At 40.6% G+C, this 22,920-nt stretch overlaps 3 protein-coding genes across 3 annotated transcripts in view; 2 read left to right on the top strand and 1 right to left on the bottom strand.

Moving 5' to 3' along the window:
• The window catches only part of LOC127158499 (uncharacterized), a 56,581-nt gene that overhangs the window by 26,525 nt on the left and 7,136 nt on the right, over positions 1-22,920 (top strand). The window contains exons 2-3 of the mRNA XM_051101592.1: positions 13,854-14,240; positions 15,069-15,136. The gene's annotated coding sequence lies outside the window, so the exon portion shown is untranslated. The remainder of the gene's footprint in view (positions 1-13,853; positions 14,241-15,068; positions 15,137-22,920) is intronic.
• LOC127158498 (uncharacterized) lies at positions 1,564-5,766 on the top strand. Its single transcript, XM_051101590.1, is given in 2 exon segments — positions 1,564-4,611; positions 4,613-5,766. Coding segments are annotated over 2 exon segments (3,546 nt in total). The 5' UTR covers positions 1,564-1,938; the 3' UTR covers positions 5,486-5,766.
• Positions 8,681-12,475, bottom strand: LOC127158496 (sialoadhesin-like). Its single transcript, XM_051101589.1, has 6 exons — positions 12,448-12,475; positions 11,135-11,365; positions 10,019-10,300; positions 9,446-9,688; positions 9,238-9,351; positions 8,681-8,877 (listed from the first exon to the last, which is right to left on the bottom strand). Exons 1-6 carry the CDS (start codon positions 12,473-12,475, stop codon positions 8,843-8,845), a joined length of 933 nt encoding a protein of 310 aa, XP_050957546.1. The 3' UTR covers positions 8,681-8,842.

The following is a 22,920-nucleotide window of genomic DNA, read 5'->3' as shown; positions in this document are numbered from 1 at the left end:
GTCCGTAAACCCCTTGGTAAGTCCGCTATAGTAAGGAATGTAAAAAATAGGCGCTCTTCATGTTTAACGTGTTTTACCATTAAACACGCAGACTGCTCGGATACAAAAACATTGTTTTTAAGTCAGACTCGATTTGTGAAAACTTTCACAATCGCTATGTATTGCATATCAGTGTTCTCTTTCAAACAATCGCTCGGTATCTCACTATGGGAAATGACCCCAGGAATGATAGACTATGGAAGCACCAATTACACCACGTCTGTCCGAAGGTAAGACCAATCACAGCTCGTACAAGGAGCCCACCCCTCTCCCTATATGTACAGCTGTGATCCCTAAAAACGGCATTCTTGTTCTCTTCCCTGTGAAGACTTTCCTTCAGCACCTAGGTTGCGCTGCTTTCAGTTTATAAACGTACTGTCAAGGTTGACGTTGCCAAACGCATTACAGTCGAATGGAAAGAATCTGTTGTGGGTTCTCTGCTCGTTACTGAGCTCCTTTGCTAACTATTAGCATTGTCCTAGCTAACGCATTAAGGTGAGCTAAATACCGGATTTTCGGACTTACCATGTCGGTGTCTAAGGTTGCTGCGGAGAAAGGGAAGGATGCCACGCTCATGCCCGGCAGCATGTGGCTTCATGATCTCGGGTCGGGATTCGCACCCGATGTGTATCGCATGCATGGGTGTCAAGCATGCCCAGGCTGCGTTGGCAGATACAGAAAGCTGCTTGCACTGTCGTGTAATGCTGGCCAGGGTTCTAGAACAGCGGCTTCGGGTGGCAGCATCTTCCAAAGATGATCCGGTACTCTCCGCTGTTCCTTCTTCAGCGAAAGGGGCTCAACCCACTACCCTGTGGGATACTCCTTCTTGGGGGGATATTATGGATTCGGAGTCCCCTGAGTTTACACCGCTTTTCGACCAGCAGCTGCTGGCGGAGGGCGACGAGATCGAAGGACATGAAGAGGAAGACGAGGAGATGTTAGCTCGCCTTCTTCAAGAGGAGCCGGATGATGAGGAGGACGATGCTATCCTGTCTGCAGCCCAAGCATCCAGGCCAGTGAGCGTGTTAAGTGGCGATATGTCGTCGACGGTGGGGGATTGCGACTTAGTTGAGGTCTGTAAGTGTGCAGCAGCTAAGCTTGACATCCCTTGGCCTGTAACTCCTGAGGATCCGGGAGTTAAACGGGATATCTATGACGGTAACAGGCTCCCTTCCCGCCTTCCCCCGGCGAAACAACTGCTCCCTGCTTTGCCAGCGTGCATAGCAGAGATGGAGCGCTTATGGGATAAACCTTTTTCCCATCGCGTGCCCGACAAGGGCTACTCATCTCTCGATGTGAGTGAGATGGAGGGGTTCGTGCTTTCTAACCTGCCCACGGACGAGCAGTCAGTGGCCCACCACCTGCATCCGAACAGGCAGACTACTCTTTCATCGGCCAGCCCCACCCTCCCTGGGAAAATGGAACGCTTCACTGCTTCCATGTACCAAAAAATGTATAAATCTTTGGCGCTAGTGGTGAGGGCACTAAACATCACTTCATTGTTGATGGCCTATCAAGCCGAGTTACTGGAGGAGCTGGGCACGCAGCTCGACGCCGGTAATCCAAACCCGACGGTTTGGGAGGAGATCTGCAACATCACAGATCTCAATCTGCGCACCTCACGTGGCGCGGTGCAAAGCTGCGGCTCTCTCCGTCGCGGGCGAGAGATCGCTGTGGTTAAATCTATCGAGTATCGGGGACAGGGAGAAATTGGATTTTCTCGACGCTCCTGTAGACTCGAGTGGGCTGTTCGGCCCGGCTGTCGCGGCGATGAGACAGAGGTGCGATCTCCAGAAGAAGGAAGGGAAGCGTTTGACATCTGACTGCTGCGTAAAAGAGCTTCCCGCCCTCCTGTTCCCCCTCGGCCTGTTCCTCCGACGCAGAACAGGAGGTTTTTGAATGCGTCCAGAACTGCGAAAACCCCGAGCACAGAGCAGTCGGCACGCGCCCCCGCTGCTCCAAACGTCAAGCCATGGGGAAAGCAGTCATTCGCGGCAGCGGCTGCAAAGTCCAAGTCCGTTAACCCTTCCAGCAAAAAGAGGAGGGATACCTAGGACGCAATCTCCGCAGGGGAGGGACGGGCAGCACCTAGGGTTTTCTGCGATGTCCTCTCCCGAGTCCACCACGTCGGTTCCCCCACCCGCGAAGAAGCGGAGGATGTGGAGTTTGGGCGGAGAAACGGTTCTAAGTTGTGTTCGGGCCAGTTCAGCTTCCCCTCAACACACAAAGTTTCGTGGATTGCTGACAGCGATCCCGCAAGTTCAAGTGCGGAGAACGCGGCCACAGAGGTTATGTGGTCAGCTGAGTTCAGGCACAAGTTCTCGAGTGAATTGTCACAAATCACTTCAGCCCCTGGAGTTCACAGCAAATAAAAAATTCTCTGTCGCATCCAGGCTCAATGCCGAGGGCGCAGGGAAACAAAAACATAATATCAATGAACCAAGAGATAATTCGGTCTTTGGGCCAAACGGATCCTGGCCGTTTTTCTCTCTGTCCACTAGATGGCACCAGCGCTCCATCTATGGAATCGGTTCATCTGAACCCGCTGGCTCTTCATCAGGAGGCATGGAGAGAGTGTTCTCCGCACCCGTGGGTCCTCGCGACTGTAACCAGGGGTTACAGGCTTCAGTTCGCTGTAAAACCCCCTCCCTTCAACGGGGTTATAGCATCTGTAGCAAACGGGGATTCAGCTCGGGTGTTAGAAGCGGAAATATCCTCCCTCCTAGAGAAAAGAGCTATAAGACGAGTTCCAGTGGGGGAAACTCAGAGGGGCTATTACTCCCGTTATTTTCTGATTCCAAAGAAAGATGGGGGTTTGCGCCCGATACTGGACCTGCGTGCTCTAAACAAGCACTTAAGGAAGTACAAATTCAAGATGCTCACAGTCGGGGCTCTCACTCGTTCAGTCCGCTGGGGAGATTGGTTTGCCACGGTCGATCTCAAGGATGCTTACTTTCATATAAGCGTCTATCCGGCGCACAGGAAATATCTCAGGTTTTCCTTTCAGAACGAAGTGTACGAATTTGTTACTCTCCCGTTCGGGCTCAGCCTCGCTCCACGTGCGTTCAGCAGATGCATAGAAGCAGCATTATCTCCCCTGAGACACAAGGGTCTCAGAATATCTGCTTATTTGGACGATTATCTGATTTGCGCTCATTCGCGGGAGCGCGCGGAGCGAGACATAGAGATGCTCACGTCTCATCTCACGAATCTGGGGTTCAGGATCAACTATGCCAAAAGCCAGCTGATCCCGTCCCAGGAGATAGAGTATCTAGGCTTGCGAATAGACTCGGTGGAATATCGCGCTATGCTCTCGGAAAGGAGGATAATGGCGTTTTATCAGTGCCTAGCCCGGTTTCGCGTGGGAAACATGGTCTCGTTCAGGACCTGTCTCCGCCTTCTGGGCATGATGGCTTCGTCACTGTCTGTGGTCCCGCTGGGCTTGCTGAAAATGAGGAGCTTCCAGCATTGGGTTGCGGCGAGGCATCTGTGCCCACGACGGCACCTCGCACGCAAAGTGAGAATTACCACGGCGTGCGTGATGGCTCTTCATCAGTGGAGAAACCCCTGTGTATTCCGGACAGGAGTCCTGTTGGGGAGCGTGTCTCTGAGAAAAGTAGTGACAACGGACGCATCCCTGACGGGATGGGGAGCTGTTTTTCAGGGCAGATCGATAAACGGTCGTTGGACGCCTCAGTTTCGCAGACTTCACATAAACATGCTGGAGTTAATGGCAGTCTTTCTAGCTCTGAAACATTTTCGCCCATTCTTGGAGGGTTTTCATGTTCTAGTCAGGACAGACAACACGACGGTGGTGGCATATATCAATCGCCAAGGGGGAACGCGTTCGTTGCAACTGCACAATCTAGCGCGCAAGCTGATTGTCTGGAGCGCCGCGCATTTCAGTTCGCTGCGCGCAACGCACGTCCCGGGAGTCCTGAACGTTGGAGCAGATCTCCTGTCGAGGGGCAACCCGTTATACGGAGAATGGGTACTCCACCCGCAGGTGGTGAATCAGATCTGGGAAATTTACGGCAAGGCTGCCGTAGATCTATTCGCCTCGCGAGCAAACGCAAAATGTCCGCTGTATTTCTCTCTCAGAGACGAAAATGCACCCTTGGGTGTGGATGCGCTGGCACACCCGTGGCCGAACGTGTTGCTATACGCATTCCCACCACTGAGTCTAATTTCTCCCACCCTAGACAGAGTAAGAGAAAACGGATTATCTCTCCTTCTGATAGCCCCTCATTGGCCAGGGAGGCTGTGGCTGGCAGAGATTGTCCAGCTCCTTTGGGGAGAGCCCTGGCAACTCCCATTGCGTCGGGACCTGCTGTCCCAAGCAGGGGGGCAAATTTTTCACCCCCATCCGGAACGAATCAATCTTTGGGTCTGGCCCGTGAAGGGTTGAATCTAAATGCACTTGGGCTTCCCCAGGAGGTCATAAATACTATACAGAGTGCTAGAGCTCCATCAACACGCTCGCTGTATGATCTGAAATGGCAGGTCTTTGAGGACTGGTGCACTCATAAAGGAGTTATTCCTTTTCAGTGTGCTGTGAGTGAGGTTCTCTGTTTTTTTGCAAAGCTTGGTGAACAATGGGAGAGCGTTCTCTACCATTAAAGTTTACCTGGCTGCAATTTCGGCCTGTCATGTGGGCTTCGAAGGAGTTTCAGTGGGCCGGCACCCTCTTATAGGCCGTTTTATGAAAGGGGTGAGGCGTTTGAGACCAGTGACGAAGCGACTGGTCCCGTCATGGGATTTGTCTATGGTCTTGAATGCTTTAACTCAAGCCCCGTTTGAACCTCTGGAGAGTGTTCATATTAAGCTCCTATCGTTGAAAACGGTCTTACTACTTGCTTTAGCTTCAGCTAAGCGAGTGGGGGAGTTACATGCCTTGTCGGTTCATCAAGCATGTCTAAATTTTAGTCCGGATGACAGCAAAGTTATGCTGCTGCCAAACCCAGCTTTCGTTCCCAAAGTCAGTGATTCAGCTTATAACTGCTCTGCTTTGGAGTTACGTGCTTTCTACCCTCCTCCATTTTCTTCTTCAGAGGAGAGGAAATTGCACACTTTGTGTCCTGTACGAGCGTTACGCTTTTATGTAAACAAGACACGATCGTTCAGGAAAAACAATCAATTATTTGTTTCATGGGCCACTCATTGTAAGGGTAAGCCGATCTCCTCTCAGCGCCTCTCCCATTGGATGGTGGAGGCGATCGAACTAGCCTATACATCTATGGGTCTTCAGTCCCCAGAGGGCCTTAGGGCCCATTCCATGCGAGGAATTTCTACCTCATGGGCCCTGTTCAAGGGGATTTCGGTGGGAGATATTTGTGCGGCGGCAAGTTGGACTTCCCCCCATACATTTATCAGATTTTATCGCCTTGATGTCACTGCGCCTTCATTGGCTCATGCAGTTCTTAGAGTTGGCTCTTTGGAGAACTAAAGTCTTGTCCTCCGTTTTCGAGTCTATTCAGGCGGCTTCGGAAAGCATGCGTTACGGGAGTTGGCTATATCATTCCCATAGTGAGATACCGAGCGATTGTTTGAAAGAGAACGTTAGGTTACTTGCGTAACCCCGGTTCTCTGAGAACAGAGCGAGGTATCTCACCAGGCTTCCCTTCTCGCATAACACGGGGGAAGAGCGTGCTTAGAATGCCGTTTTTGGGGATCACAGCTGTATATATAGGGAGAGGGGTGGGCTCCTTGTACAAGCTGTGATTGGTCTGTCCTTCGGACAGACGTGGTGTAATTGGTGCTTCCATAGTCTATCACGCCTGGGGGCGTTCCCATAGTGAGATACCTCGCTCTGTTCTCAGAGAACCGGGGTTACGCAAGTAACCTGGTCAGTATTGGTCAGCTGACGCTTCCCTGGGTCACTAACATCACTATTCTGATTTTTGAAAATTTTTCACAGAGCTTGTTGTATGTAATCGTAGGACAAATGGCTCCTTAGTTTCAAATGGTTTGGGTACAAGGTGATCGCTTTGAAAATAAAGGCGTTTGTCTAGGTTAGAAGCTCATTTGAAACATTGCCACGGCTCATTTAAGAAAATGACAGCTCCGAAGAGACGCCGCTCTAACCTCGAGTGTTTTAGCCTGTTGCCTTTACTTTTCGCAAACCTTGTGAGCGCGCGAACCCAAACGCTGTGACCTCGCGCCAAATGTTTTTATTGGTTTATTAAGTACAAACAGGCGAGTTATGAAAAATTGAGTGTGAGGGATAATTTGTTCACTTAACACAAAAAGATGAGGAATGAGATGGCTAACTGTAGTAGCGTATAGTCCACTGTCTATAATAGCCTAATTTAGATATCACTTTTTTTTTTAACCGACTACCGACAACTTTGACCGGTTAACGTTGATACGGTCAACCACCGGTCAAACGGTCATCGGTTAACATCCCTACTTCTTTCCCAAGAAAGGTGAGCCCAAATGTGAGAGCAAATAGTCTACAAATGAACTCCTGCTGTGGTTACAAAACACTTCAATACCACCGCGATTATCAGTGCTAATAACACAACGGCATAACACAAAATTAGAAATTACATGATGCCTTGTTTGCATAGCCTACACCATTTCAATAGTATACTAATTCGAAAACTTAATTAATATTTGTTATTGGACTATAATAGTCTAACTTTGTAGGCTCAATGTCATATAGGTTCATAAGGATAGGCTGTCATATTAGTAGCAAAGCTAACTTGTGAAACGCATGGCACTCAGTTTCAGAAACTGGCCTATAATGTTAGGCTACCTTTGGTGGCATCTACTGTTAGCTTTTAAGCATTCTGCAAATAAAACAGAAATTCAGAGAAGTTGTGTAATAAGGCTTTTTTTGTTATACATATAAGAGTTCTTAGATTAGTGGTTAGTTGTAGGTAGTTGTGAACCTCGAGCTTATGGGGGCCCATGGCCACTGCTTGTGCATAGGGCCCAGAATTTGGTGCTACGCCCCTGAACCTGAGTGTTTTCCTCTCTTTTGCAGCTCACAGCACCATATTTTGCTGATTTCTCACCGTTTGTGTTTAACCATTGAATTTCCTTGTACAAGATGAAGCTGGTTTTCAGGCAGCTCAGATGAGCCTTAAACCAAGAGTTGTAATAGTGCCAGGACTTCTGAGGAGGCAGGAAAGGCTGAGCAGCTTCTCCTAAATAATCATTTCCAAGAGACCTGGAGGTCAGTGGACTTATATCTGAGTTTCTGACATTTACCAGCATCAGTAACACACATAAGTGGTCAATCACCCAAGTCTTAGTGACATTTTGTGGATTTGTTTGTATTTGTGTACTGGTGCTTTTTCTTTTGCACTCTTTCTAGGTGAGGGATATCCACAATCCTGAAAATCTCTCAATTCATGTGCCACAATACCTCAACAGCTGACGCTCCAAGCCATCAAACTCAGTCTAAGGTGAGTGATTTTAACCAACTAGTTTGTCCCATTGGATTAAATTTGAAATGTTATTTTCTGCAAATTGACATGAAATCTCATCACCACATTCCCAGAGTTGCTAATGGTGTGTTTGTATTAACAGGACTGAATCACAGTTGTAAGTCAAATATTTTCACAGATTCTGATCTGTGATGTTTCTCAGTAGACAACAAACATGTTTGTGTTTATTCATGACAGGTAAAGAATAAAACAAGGAAGACAAGTCCATTCAAATAGGCACGAGACATAGGATATTGCTGGGTACTGTTGCTTGTATCCTGAAATGCCATGCTTTGGCAATAAACTGATTATCATAAACAACAAATGTATATTTCTAGGGAAATGGCATGATCATGGGAAAAAATTGTTGCAGTTGTTAATTTAGCCTGACAGCTTGGAACAACTGAAGTATTTCTTAGTGTTTATTAATACAATGTGCTTTTTCAGGGGTAAAGATATATTTGACCCAATGTGTCCTAATAAATATATTAAACAGTATTTTTTTTTTTTTCCATTACAAAAATAAAGGTCCCCCGAAGGAAAAACTAAAGTATGTGTTTCTTATTGAATAATATACATTGGAAGAAAGCTGGGCAATAAATATTGTAAGCAAAGATTTACCAAGATTTGTGAAATTCCAGAGGGGTCATAGTCAGATATATTTAAAAATAAAGATCTATTTTACTATTATTCATATTTAACCTGTTTAATTTATTTTAGTTCATTTATTACAGTATTTTTTATGTCAAACTCTCGCCTTGTGACTCGACTGGTAAACTGTGACGTCTTATTTCATGGCGCCCTCTTGAGGCTGCATTTAAACATAAACTATACCAACATAGCATATGCTGTTTTTAGAAATGTAATGAATTTTCTTATCATCAGACTTATATTGTAATGTATTGTATAAAGTAAAAATGTTAACAGTACGTGAGCTGACACTGTTGAACATGCCTTGAAAGTCCAGACATTCACTGTCTCATGAAGCCTGAAGAGGCAAATATCACCCTTAAATGGAAAAGTTAATTTCTGTCACTACTGTGAACCAACCATCACACAAAATATGACGAATATAAAGCCAGCTGTCCATGACAGGCCCAAACCAGCCAAAGCACCAGAACAAAAATACACTCAGCAAAAGTATCTCAAGTTCTTCCTGTGATATACATGTTTTCTTGTTGAATATCCTGCTTTAATCAGAAGTCAAAAGAGTTGTGATGCTGGTTCATGTTCACTTTAACTGTGAGATGCCAAAAGGAGTCACACCCAAAACGTGACTTTAACAGTAAATAAACATGTTCAGTCTGAACTGAGATACTGAGAGATTCCAGGATGAAGCTGAAGTTTCTCACCATCACAACAGATTAAGATCAGATTGTAGTTTCTTGCTCTTCAACAGATGCAACTGTTAAATACACACAAAACAATCAAACATTTACTTGAACAGGTATGTATGTTTTTCTCTGTTTATTGTTTTTATGAACTACCATCATCTTTTAACTGTATTTAAACAGATTTGACTAGAAAAAAATCATGTGTTTTGTCAGTGAGGAAAGATGTGTATTTGAAAAGTAAAAAATTAACAGGAGCAAAACAGATTTAACTGATTTCTATTACAGCAATTTTCACAATACATGCTGTTTCAAAGCAGCTTTAGTAAACACCTTACAAACCAAAAGCATGACAAGCTACTCAGTATTAATGATAATGATGACCATTTTGATGTTTAACTGAATATAGTGTAATAAATCAGACAGACATTTACCTCTCATCCTGCAGCATCTGAAAATCAGCACGACTGTCACTAACAAATATGGAGAAACTGCCAGTACAGAACTGAGTATGTGGAGAACAGAGATCTGAGATTCTGAATGAAACACTGAAGAAGAGACACACAATCACTTTATCAAGCACCAAATCTGAACAAGGACATAAGAAGAAATAAATCAGCTCACAGTTTCATTGACTCTCACCTGTGACTGAGATCCAGCTCTTGGGTGACTCTCCTCTCTCTGGGTGTTTGCAGTAGTAGAAACCCTCATGTGACTTTGAGACAGTAGAGATGATCATCTCTGTAGTTTGACTCTGGATGAGTGATTCATCTTTATAGAAATCAGCTCTGAGGTTTGGTGGTGTTGTATGTTGATATAAACAGTGTAGAGTCAGAGTATCTCCTTCAGTCACAGGATGAACAGGACTCTCCAGAATCACATCAACTACAGAAACAGAGCAAACATCAGCTGACAAATAGCAAGAATATAGTAAGAATGAATCAACAATGTGGAGACAACAACAACAACAATAAAGAAATTTAAATAATAATAATTAATAATGAACTGAGAATCACAATAATTTTTATATGACAAAATCAAAGTTTGAGCAATGCTTTAATAGTCAAAGGTTTAATAATCTACTGTAGCAGATTCATTGTCATTTAGGAATAAGATTGTGTGAGTGATTGAATTGAGATCACAATCCGGCTATTTAAATCTGAAACATAAAATGAGGTCTTTGTGAAATAAATAAACACAGAAACACAGACTCACAGTGTACAGTGATGTTAAGAGGATGACATTTCTCTCCAGATTCAGACTCACACCAGTACACTCCAGTGTCCCATATCACGGTGGAGTTGATTGTACATGTAGATCCTGTTTGTGATCCCGACTCTGATGATGAACAATCTTCCAGCCCCCATCTGTCCGTATATCTGCTTACTCTCCATCCAGTAGAGTCACTCTGGTCCTCACAGCTCAGAGAGACAGAGACAGATGTGAAGTGTTGAGTTCTGTTGGGACTGATGATCAGAGACACTGGAGGAGAAACACCTGAGAAGACAATTACAGATACAATTTGGAAATCAAGTCAGGATAGTTTTATTGATATAACACTTTACACAACTTAAATTGGTTCAAAGCAGCATTTCAGAAAGATATTTAGGTTGTAATATCAAAAAAATCCATAAGTCATCACTAAGTATTTCTATTTAAAACTTAATAAACATTTATTAAAATAGTCAGATTATACTTTTTAATCACACCTATTTGATTATATTTCCTCAAGTCCACCTATGTAAGTAAAACATTTGTGCCACAATAGTTACATTTTAGTTTTTTATGAATTTTCCTCCAATAGAATTAATCGTCTAACATTTTTGCAACTCAGGAGTCATAGTTTTGCTGGTTAGTTTGGCCTATTTAGGTCCTGCTAGTGGATGCAGTAAAAATCATCTCTAGCCGCATATTATGACAAGACAAAATTTCAAAACACATCAAGCTCTGAAAAGATCAAGGGAAATGTCAAGAGTGTTTCACTCATTCTGTGGTTCAGTTTGAACTCAGCAGTGACCCATATTAACTGTGTGTTGCTGTACTGTGTGTTATAGGCTGGTTTTTCCAGCTCTCTCTGCTCTGCACACATAAACTCCTGTGTGATTTAGAGCAGCAGAACTGACAGTGTACCACATCTGTGGAGAAACACTTAAAAGCTGTAAAAGTCTGGGAACTGTTGAAGTAATGAGAAATCACTCAGTTTATTAATAACATGTTAAACTGATGTGTGTGTTTATGTAGAGAGACCTGATCAAACTGAACCTTGATACTGTCTTAAAACTGTGAACTAGTGGAGTCATTAATCACTGATTAATCACTGTTTGATGATACTGTCAGTGTAATCCTGTCTGATCTCTGTCTCCTCCATAACAGGAGTATTTACCAGTGTCAAACTGAATGTGTGTTCCTGTAGTTCACTGAAAACATTAATTGAACCTTCTTTATACCAGCTGTAGCGCCATCTAGTGACTCCTTCATCATATATGTCACATCTGAGAGTGACTGTGTCTCCACTGAATACATGTTGAGCAGGTTTAATGGTCACTTTGGCTTTTGGTTTTTCTGTACAATGACAACAATTCACAATAAAAAAATAATGTGCTACTTTTACTGCATGAACACAGTTACTTTGCAGTAAAACACACATGTTAAATGTTGTATCAGCCGTAACAGCTGGCAACGGTAATGTGCCATTTCCCCAACAATCTTACAGGAGGAATAATGAACTAGAAAATCTTGAAATTTACCTCGACGATTTGTTTATAAAGATGCTACAAAAGCGGCAAATCAAGCGGAATAAGAAAGAGGAAAGGAGGAAACGTCAGAGGATGGTGTTTAAACTAAGGGAATTGATTCGATTGATGAGAAAACAAGGAGATATAAACAAGACAATAATAAAGTTGGTGAGGGAAATGATTGATTTTTATTCTGAATTGAATTCTGTTATGGAGGATCTGGAAACATTGAGACTTCAAACCACTGCTCTCACCTCTAAGGGTTATTAATTGCGTATAAATAACACGGCTTTACACTTTCAATTGCGTGTAATACATACGCCAAAGTCCATTTCTGCGTGCATATGATACAACAATCATTAACATTAACTTGTGTGTAGATCAGATGTGTACAAACACCACACAGCGTCTTCTACTGCGAGACTCAGTTTGTTTATTTAACTGACGAGTTTACGCCTAAAAACAGGTAATAAAGCACAACAATCTCTTTTTTTGCAATCAGATCACGGTGTTAACGGTACTGTTTTAATTATTTTAGTGTTTCTGCATCACGTTACATGGGGTCATGTGTCAAATTAGTTGTTAGTGGAGCAGTGGCTGCTCAGTTAGCACAACTGGTAGCCTACCATTAACATTAGCTTAAACTAACCTCTAATGTATAGTTTGAAATAAATAAAACCCTTGTTTATCATGTTGTGACTTAAGTCATCAGCTTTTAGACATGGCTGATGACAGCACTACAAATCAACAGACTAAATTTGTTTTAGTTAAGGTCTTTAGCTAATGTGGTAATGTTATCTCTCGGGGTGCGGTGTGTTTCGTTCATACACCAGCAGGAGGCGCTCTCACACAAACAGTTTGACACCACTGTCCTGTACCAGAGAATTTAGCTTTTTAATCACCCTTTACCCTCTCTGATGTGGTCCAAATTTTCCATTCAGTTATATTAGTCAACAATTTTGAGTTGCAGGCAGATCTATCTGACACCTTTACTTTTTTTTGTTTTAGTACAATGTCAAGTGGAAATAAGAGCAAACTGTTCTTCTGCTCGGGGATGAATTTGTTGAAGAGATACAAGCAAGTTTTGTTCTTGTTATACACAAATGTGTAATAATAAACTCCAGTTAGTTAATGCCCATTTTTCACACATCTATATTTTATTACATGCTATGTCCATAAAGAAACATAAAACGCAGTCACAGATTCAGGAGCCTGAAGTCACAAGATCTGAAGTGACCTGGTGGAAGAGGGATCTTGATGGGCAGCGTGTGACCACTAGCAAACGTGTCAGTCTCATAAAATTAATGTCAAATACGTTTAATGAAGAGTAATGATGTGTGATTTAGACTAGGTGCTGGTTTGACAGTGCTGCTGGTGCTTAATATTCTGTATACTTGCACACTGATAATGGAAGCTACATTATTATGCCAAATACATTTTTGATAGGTTTGATAGTTTCCATGTTGTGAATTTGCGAAAGGTTTTAGTGTTTATTTTTGTACATCTGGCAAAATTTAAAAAAAAAAATTGTTTTAATGTGGTTTTGTTATTTTTAATTCCAGACAGTTGGTATTTTTCACTGTGCTAGTTCCTCCATCACAACTTCATGCACTAGCTACCAATATCCTTGTAAGTAGAAAAGCTACTTTAAAAAAAAACTCTTCATTATAAGGTATGCTTTATATAAAAACAAGGAGTTAAGTAAAAAGGAAGTCTCATTATATCTGCAATTTTGCCTTTTTTAGTAACTAGCCAGCTAACACCATGTCTACACCGGACGTGACAAAACACAACAGAATCTATAATGCTGTCTACATTGGATGAGGTGTGGTGCGACACGACAAATCCCCGATGGTAAACTGCTGCTGTGTTCTATTGTTTTTCAATGGTCGCTTTGTCACAACCAGTGTAGACAGACTTTAGCTGTTGCGGTGCGACAACTGTCGAGTCCGGTGTAGACGCGGTGTAACAATGTTTTTTCCACAGTCATTTAACATGCCACAAATATTAAAGTTGCCACTATTTGGTGCATCAAGCTCTGTCCACATGACAGTAGTAAGAAAATTTTAGACAACAGCATTAATGTTTCTCAGCAAAATCATGTGGCGGTTGTTCAGTTTCACTGTTAAGTGGGCAACACTACTGACAGCTGACACCTACACGGAATTAAGAGTTATGGGTTTGATTGCCCTTTTCCAACTATCCTTTCACCCTCTGCCTTCTCTGCTGTCTGTATTTAACTGCCCTTGTATTAAAAACAGTGGAAATGCAATGTTGCATTGTTATGTTTGTATTTTTTTTCTCTCTCTTTGAAGATTTTAATATGCAGAGGCTTGAGGACCTTCTACAGGAAAGTGTTGATGGGCAAGATTTTGCTAAGCAGCCACCACTGTCCAGCTGGTGTCAAAGGCAGAAAGATGTCCAACAGTGTTGGCAACAGGCGAGGCCACAAAACCTTGCCAACTTATTGTCAGCTGAGAATGTCATCCAGATAAAATGTAACCACTGTCACGTGAGAGAAGCAGTCATCCGTTGTGGGGAATGTTTGCCCTCAGAGTGGTTTTGTGCAGAGTGTGATCAGTTGATACATAAACACCACACTCTGCACAATAGGCAAACCACCATGCACGGCTTCTATAAATACATTCCCCCAACAGAGTTTGTGAAACTACATGATGACAAGCACATCATCTGTGAACAAGGTTGGTGTCTCTCTTTTTTTCAGTTGATTTTGCATTTTTTTTTTTTTTTTTTTTTTGCCCTAACAAACTAAATGATTACAGCTGCAGTCCGTAACTTTTTTGGGGTTAAAAAAGTTCTGAAATCAGTATTTGAGAAGATACATACCCAGCCAGTGTTCAAAACTATCGCCTTACTTTATCCCAATTCACAATAGTTAGCTTATAATAATGTTTTCTAATTTGAGTGGCACGGGTACGTTTTTGCGGGAAATTCGAGCATGCTGCTGCGTCATTACGTCACACCTGTGAACTTAAAGAAGTTGGCACGGCTGCTACTTTTAGACTGTACAGAAATTGAAATCTACATGCTAATGCACACTATACTCATCGTCATGGACTGCTGATGTTGTCAACATTAATAATTTGAAAATAAAGTATAACAATAATAATAATTTGATGTGATATGAGCTAACTGAACCTTAGATTTAGTCACCATTGGTAATGCTTTTTTTCCTCAGTTGGTCAGAATAAACATGGCAGACTTATTACTTACTTGTTCAGATGACAATATACAGTGAAAATACTTTGGGTCATTTATTCGTAGGTTAGAATCTGTGATTCCTAAGTACAGTATCCACAAAAATGCGGTGACTGACAGCCACCATAGATATACTCCTCAAAACATTAGATTCATCCACGCTGGATCCGTGCCGATGCACTAGCCATGCAAGGAAGCTAATTACGCACACAGACACAGCTGCAATTGCAGTGGTGACAAAGAGGCAAAACTTACGGACTGCAGCTTTATGTTTTCCAAGAACTTGCTCTGATTGTCCTTTGCTCTTGCAGATTGTTTGCTGCCAACAGCCTTTCCTCAAAAGATTTGCTCCTGTGACACTAGTGATGTTGCAATCTCTGTGGGTAGATCCATCATATTTGTTTGCATATAAAAGCATTTATGTAACACATTACTTTAGTTCCTTGTTATTTATTTATCTTTCATGTTCTCTCAGGCCGTTATAATCTTCACGTTCCAGTGCTAACATGCAAACATTGCAAAAAGCAATGGGCTCCAGAAGTCAGTGACTTTGCAAGGAGTGGTTACTGGCCTGCCACCATGCAAGCACAAACGCTGTTTCACCAAGATCTGTTCCATTCCTTTGAAGCTATGAAGACTGCAGCTCCAGGAATGTCAGTGAAAGCCTTCACAGCAATGCTGGACCAGAGAACAAAGCAATTTGGAAGAGTGAGTAAAAATGTGAAGCTGAAAGACAAATTCATTATTTTTTTTTTTTTTTTTATTATAAGTAGCTGTAAGGCTGGACAGTATGGCAAAACTAGTGTCAAGTCTAAGCAGGGCGTAAATTCAAATATACGCACATATGAAGTTCAAGGTCCACAAGTGGCTGTAATATTTCAGGTTTCTGACATGAACTGAACTAAAGACCATACTAGGCAGCATTTGACATTTGCATCCTTCTTGGATTTAAAAAGGTTACATTGACAAAACATAAAGTGGTGATTTTTGTACTTTATTGTCATTGAAAGCTATACCATAATTTGTTTACTTCAGACTGGCAAAGTGAATGCAGATGCTTTTCAGAGGAGCTTTCTGCGATGCAACACTGAGTGAACCAACTTCTGGGAAGGGCCATTTGTCTGTCCAGCCTGTAGCCCTGAAATGGTGGCAGTTTTTAAACCAAGAGTTGTAATAGTGCCAGGACTTCTGAGGAGGCAGGAAAGGCTGAGCAGCTTCTCCTAAATAATTATTTCCAAGAGACCTGGAGGTCAGTGGACTTATATCTGAGTATCTGACATTTACCAGCATCAGTAACACACATAAGTGGTCAATCACCCAAGTCTTAGTGACATTTTGTGTATTTGTGTACTGGTGCTTTTTCTTTTGCACTCTTTCTAGGTGAGGGATCTCCACAATCCTGAAAATCTCTCAATTCATGTGTCACAACACTTCAACAGCTGACGCTCCAAGCCATCAAACTCAGTCTAAGGTGAGTGATTTTAACCAACTGGTTTGTCCCATTCGATTAAATTTGAAATGTTATTTTCTGAAAATTGACATGAAATCTCATCACCACATTCCCAGAGTTGCTAATGGTGTGTTTGTATTAACAGGACTGAATCACAGTTGTAAGTCAAATATTTTCACACAGATTCTGATCTGTGATGTTTCTCAGTAGACAACAAACATGTTTGTGTTTATTACATGACAGGTGAAGAATAAAACAAGGAAGACAAGTCCATTCAAATAGGCACGAGACATAGGATATTGCTGGATACTGTTGCTTGTATCCTGAAATGCCATGCTTTAACAATAAACTGATTATCATAAACAACAAATGTATATTTCTAGGGAAATGGCATGATCATGGGAAAAATTGTTGCAGTTTTTAATTTAGCCTGTCAGCTTGGAACAACTTAGTATTTATTAAAGTATTTTCTTAGTGTAATCCTCTATTAAACAACAATGTGCTTTTTCAGGGGTAAAGATATATTTGACCCAATATGTTTATAATAAATATATGAAACAGCATTTTTTTTAAATTTCCATCACAAAAATGTTATCCCAAAAGAAAAACTAAAGTATGTGTTTCTTTTTTAATAATATACATTGGAAGAAAGCTGTGCAATAAATATTGTAAGCAAAGATTTATCAAGATTTGTGAAATTCCAGAGGGGTCATAAGATATATTTAAAAATAAAGATCTATTTTACTATTATTCATATTTAACATGTTTAATTTAATTTAGTTCATTTATTACAGTATGTTTTATGTCAAACTCTCTCCTTGTGACTCTACTGGTAAACTGTGACGTCTTATTTCATGGCGCCCTCTTGAGGCTGCATTAAGACTTAAATTATACCAAGATCAAATACTATTTTTATAAATTAAATTTAATGAGCTGAAGTTTCTTGTTATCAGGCTTATGTTGTAATATACTGTATTAAATGGAAAAAAATTTCTGTCACTACTGTGAACCAACCATTGTTGAGCCAGCTGTTGACAGGCCCAAACAGTGCACCAGAACAAAAATACGCTCAGCAAAAGTATCTCAAGTTCTTCCTGTGATATACACGTTTTCTTGTTGAATATCCTGCTTTAATCAGAAGTCAAAAGAGTTGTGATGCTGGTTCATGACTTTAACTGTGAGATGCCAAAAGGAGTCACACCCAAAACGTGACTTTTACAGTAAATAAACATGTTCAGTCTGAACTGAGATACTGAGAGATTCCAGGATGAAGCTGAAGTTTCTCACCATCACAACAGATTAAGATCAGATTGTAGTTTCTTGCTCTTCAACAGATGCAACTGTTAAATACACACAAAACAATCAAACATTTATTTGAACAGGTATGTATGTTTTTCTCTGTTTATTGTTTTTATGAACTACCATCATCTTTTAACTGTATTTAAACAGATTTGACTAGAAAAAAAGCATGTGTTTTGACAGTGAGGAAAGATGTGTATTTGAAAAGTAAAAGATAAACAGGAGGAGCGAAACAGATTTAACTGATTTCTATTACAGCAATTTTCACAATACATGCTGTTTCAAAGCAGCTTTAGTAAACACCTTAAAAACCCAAAGCATGACAAGCTACTCAGTATTAATAATAATGATGACCAATTTGATGTTTAACTGAATATAGTGTAATAAATCAGACAGACATTTACCTCTCATCCTGCAGCATCTGAAAATCATCACAACTGTCACTAACAAATATGGAGAAACTGCCAGTACAGAACTGAGTATGTGGAGAACAGAGATCTGAGATTCTGAATGAAACACTGAAGAAGAGACACACAATCACTTTATCAAGCACCATATCTGAACAAGGACATAAGAAGAAATAAATCAGCTCACAGTTTCATTGACTCTCACCTGTGACTGAGATCCAGCTCTTGGGTGACTCTCCTCTCTCTGGGTGTTTGCAGTAGTAGAAACCCTCATGTGACTTTGAGACAGTAGAGATGATCATCTCTGTAGTTTGACTCTGGATGAGTGATTCATCTTTATAGAAATCAGCTCTGAGGTTTGGTGGTGTTGTATGTTGATATAAACAGTGTAGAGTCAGAGTATCTCCTTCAGTCACAGGATGAACAGGACTCTCCAGAATCACATCAACTACAGAAACAGAGCAAACATCAACTGACAAATAGTAAGAATATAGTAAGAATGAATCAAAAATATGACAACAACAACAATAAAGAAATTTAAATAATAATAATTAATAATGAACTGAGAATCACAATAATTTTTATATGACAAAATCAAAGTTTGAGCAATGTTTTAATAGTCAAAGGTTTAATAATCTATTGTAGCAGATTCATTGTCATTTAGGAATAAGATTGCGTGGGTGACTTAATTGAGATCACAATCCAGCTATTTAAATCTGAAACATAAAATGAGGTCTTTGTGAAATGAATAAACACAGAAACAATGACTCACAGTGTACAGTGATGTTAACAGGATGATATTTATCCCCAGATTCAGACTCACACCAGTACACTCCAGTGTCCCATATCATGGTGGATCTGATTGTACATGTAGATCCTGTTTGTGCTCCCGACTCTGATGATGAACAATCTTCCAGCCCCCATCTGTCCGTATATCTTCTTACTCTCCATCCAGTAGAGTCACTCTGGTCCTCACAGCTCAGAGAGACAGAGACAGATGTGAAGTGTTGAGTTCTGTTGGGACTGATGATCAGAGACACTGGAGGAGAAACACCTGAGAAGACAATTACAGATACAATTTGGAAATCAAGTCAGGATAGTTTTATTGATACTTGAAATGTTATTTTCTGCAAATTGACATGAACACTTTACACAACTTAAATTGGTTCAAAGCAGCATTTCAGAAAGATATTTAGGTTGTAATATCAAAAAATCCATAAGTCATCACTAAGTATTTCTATTTAAAACTTAATAAACATTTATTAAAATAGTCAGATTATACTTTTTAATCACACCTATTTGATTATATTTCCTCAAGTCCACCTATGTAAGTAAAACATTTGTGCCACAATAGTTACATTTTAGTTTTTTATGAATTTTCCTCCAATAGAATTAAACGTCTAACATTTTTGCAACTCAGGAGTCATAGTTTTGCTGGTTAGTTTGGCCTATTTAGGTCCTGCTAGTGGATGCAGTAAAAATCATATCTAGCCGCATATTATGACAAGACAAAATTTCAAAACACATCAAGCTCCGAAAAGATCAAGGGAAATGTCAAGAGTGTTTCACTCATTCTGTGGTTCAGTTTGAACTCAGCAGTGACCCATATTAACTGTGTGTTGATGTACTGTGTGTTATAGTCTGGTTTTTCTCTCTCTGCTCTGCACACATAAACTCCTGTGTGATTTAGAGCAGCAGAACTGACAGTGTACCACATCTGTGGAGAAACACTTAAAACTGCTCTGGGAACAGAAGTTGAGAAATCACTCATTAATAACCTCTTAAACTTGTGTGTGAATGTGAAGAGTTGATCAAACTCACCTGATACTGTCAGTGTAACTTCATCACTGTTTGATGTTCGTGATCCTTCTGTCTCTTCTCCACCAACAGGTGTATTTACCTTCGTCAAACTGAATGTGTGTTCCTGTAGTTCACTGAAAACAACAATTAAACCTTCTTTATACCAGCTGTAGCGCCATCTAGTGACTCCTTCATCATATATGTCACATCTGAGAGTGATTGTGTCTCCTCTGAATACATGTTGAGCAGGTTTAATGGTCACTTTGGCTTTTGATTTTTCTGTACAATGACAACAATTCACAATAAAAAAATAATGTGCTACTTTTACTGCATGAACACAGTTACTTTGCAGTAAAACACACATGATAAATGTTGTATCAGCCGTAACAGCTGGCAACGGTAATGTGCCATTTCCCCAACAATCTTGAATAATGAACTAGAAAATCTTGAAATTTACCTCGACGATTTGTTTATAAAGATGCTACAAAAGCGGCAAATCAAGCGGAATAAGAAAGAGGAAAGGAGGAAACGTCAGAGGATGGTGTTTAAACTAAGGGAATTGATTCGATTGATCAGAAAACAAGGAGATATAAACAAGACAATAATAAAGTTGATGAGGGAAATGATTGATTTTTATTCTGAATTGAATTCTGTTATGGAGGATCTGGAAACATTGAGACTTCAAACCACTGCTCTCACCTCTAAGGGTTATTAATTGCGTATAAATAACACGGCTTTACACTTTCAATTGCGTGTAATACATACGCCAAAGTCCATTTCTGCGTGCATATGATACGCCAATCATTAACATTAACTTGTGTGTAGAGCAGATGTGTACAAACACCACACAGCGTCTTCTACTGCGAGACTCAGTTCATTTATTTAACTGACGAGTTTACGCCTAAAAACAGGTAATAAAGCACAACAATCTCTTTTTTTGCAATCAGATCACGGTGTTAACGGTACTGTTTTAATTATTTCAGTGTTTCTGCATCACGTTACATGGGGTCATGTGTCAAATTAGTTGTTAGTGGAGCAGTGGCTGCTCAGTTAGCACAACTGGTACCATTAACATTAGCTTAAACTAACCTCTAATGTATAGTTTGAAATAAATAAAACCCTTGTTTATCATGTTGTGACTTAAGTCATCAGCTTTTAGACATGGCTGATGACAGCACTACAAATCAACAGACTAAATTTGTTTTAGTTAAGGTCTTTAGCTAATGTGGTAATGTTATCTCTCGGGGGTGCGGTGTGTTTCGTTCATACACCAGCAGGAGGCGCTCTCACACAAATAGTTTGACACCACTGTCCTGTACCAGAGAATTTAGCTTTTTAATCACCCTTTACCCTCTCTGATGTGGTCCAAATTTTCCATTCAGTTATATTAGTCAACAATTTTGAGTTGCAGGCAGATCTATCTGACACCTTTACTTTTTTTTGTTTTAGTACAATGTCAAGTGGAAATAAGAGCAAACTGTTCTTCTGCTCGGGGATGAATTTGTTGAAGAGATACAAGCAAGTTTTGTTCTTGTTATACACAAATGTGTAATAATAAACTCCAGTTAGTTAATGCCCATTTTTCACACATCTATATTTTATTACATGCTATGTCCATAAAGAAACATAAAACGCAGTCACAGATTCAGGAGCCTGAAGTCACAAGATCTGAAGTGACCTGGTGGAAGAGGGATCTTGATGGGCAGCGTGTGACCACTAGCAAACGTGTCAGTCTCATAAAATTAATGTCAAATACATTTAATGAAGAGTAATGATGTGTGATTTAGACTAGGTGCTGGTTTGACAGTGCTGCTGGTGCTTAATATTCTGTATACTTGCACACTGATAATGGAAACTACATTATTTTTGATAGGTTTGATAGTTTCCATGTTGTGAATTTGCCAAAGGTTTTAGTGTTTATTTTTGTACATCTGGCAAAAATTTTGAAAGAATTGTTTTAATGTGGTTTTGTTATTTTTAATTCCAAACAGTTGGTACTTTTCCATGTGCTAGTTCCTCCATCACAACTTCATGCACTAGCTACCAATATCTTTGTAAGTAGAAAAGCTACTTTAAAAAAAAACTCTTCATTGTAAGGTATGCTTTATATAAAAACAAGGAGTTAAGTAAAAAAGAAGTCTCATTATACCTGCAATTTTGCCTTTTTTAGTAACTAGCCAGCTAACAATGTCTTGACAAAACACAACAGAATCTATAATATGTCTACATTGGATGAGGTGTGGTGCGACACGACAAATCCCCGATGGTAAACTGCTGCTGTGTTCTATTGTTTTTCAATGGTCGCTTTGTCACAACCAGTGTAGACAGACTTTAGCTGTTGCGGTGCGGTGCGACAACTGTCGAGTCCGGTGTAGACGCGGTGTAACAATGTTTTTTCCACAGTCATTTAACATGCCACAAATATTAAAGTTGCCACTATTTGGTGCATCAAGCTCTGTCCACATGACAGTAGTAAGAACATTTTAGACAACAGCATTAATGTTTCTCAGCAAAATCATGTGGCGGTTGTTCAGTTTCACTGTTAAGTGGGCAACACTACTGACAGCTGACACCTACACGGAATTAAGAGTTATGGGTTTGATTGCCCTTTTCCAACTATCCTTTCACCCTCTGCCTTCTCTGCTGTCTGTATTAAACTGCCCTTGTATTAAAAACAGTGGAAATGCAATGTTAGATTTGTTATGTTTATATTTTTTTTTTCTCTCTCTCTCTTTGAAGATTTTAATATGCAGAGGCTTGAGGACCTTCTACAGGAAAGTGTTGATGGGCAAGATTTTGCTAAGCAGCCACCACTGTCCAGCTGGTGTCAAAGGCAGAAAGATGTCCAACAGTGTTGGCAACAGGCGAGGCCACAAAACCTTGCCAACTTATTGTCAGCTGAGAATGTCATCCAGATAAAATGTAACCACTGTCACGTGAGAGAAGCAGTCATCCGTTGTGGGGAATGTTTGCCCTCAGAGTGGTTTTGTGCAGAGTGTGATCAGTTGATACATAAACACCACACTCTGCACAATAGACAAACCACCATGTATGGCTTCTATAAATACATTCCCCCAACAGAGTTTGTGAAACTACATGATGACAAGCACATCATCTGTGAACAAGGTTGGTGTCTCTCTTTTTTTCAGTTGATTTTGCATTTTTTTTTTTTTTGCCCTAACAAACTAAATGATTACAGCTGCAGTC

This window comes from Labeo rohita, unplaced genomic scaffold (genome assembly GCF_022985175.1).
Source record: "Labeo rohita strain BAU-BD-2019 unplaced genomic scaffold, IGBB_LRoh.1.0 scaffold_152, whole genome shotgun sequence".
In the NCBI taxonomy this organism is placed as follows: Eukaryota; Metazoa; Chordata; class Actinopteri; order Cypriniformes; family Cyprinidae; genus Labeo; species Labeo rohita.
This window is presented reverse-complemented; position numbering and strand designations above follow the sequence as displayed.

What these genes read in the sequence shown, in the direction of transcription:
- LOC127158496 (XM_051101589.1), bottom strand. Translation starts at nt 12,475, where the DNA reads ATGGAAAATTTGGACCACATCAGAGAGG. An exon ending in GAGCTGGATCTCAGTCACAG is followed by an intron (nt 9,352 to 9,445) that starts GTGAGAGTCAAT and finishes TCTCTTCTTCAG; the next exon opens with TGTTTCATTCAGAATCTCAG. An exon ending in CAGATGCTGCAGGATGAGAG is followed by an intron (nt 8,878 to 9,237) that starts GTAAATGTCTGT and finishes TGTATTTAACAG; the next exon opens with TTGCATCTGTTGAAGAGCAA.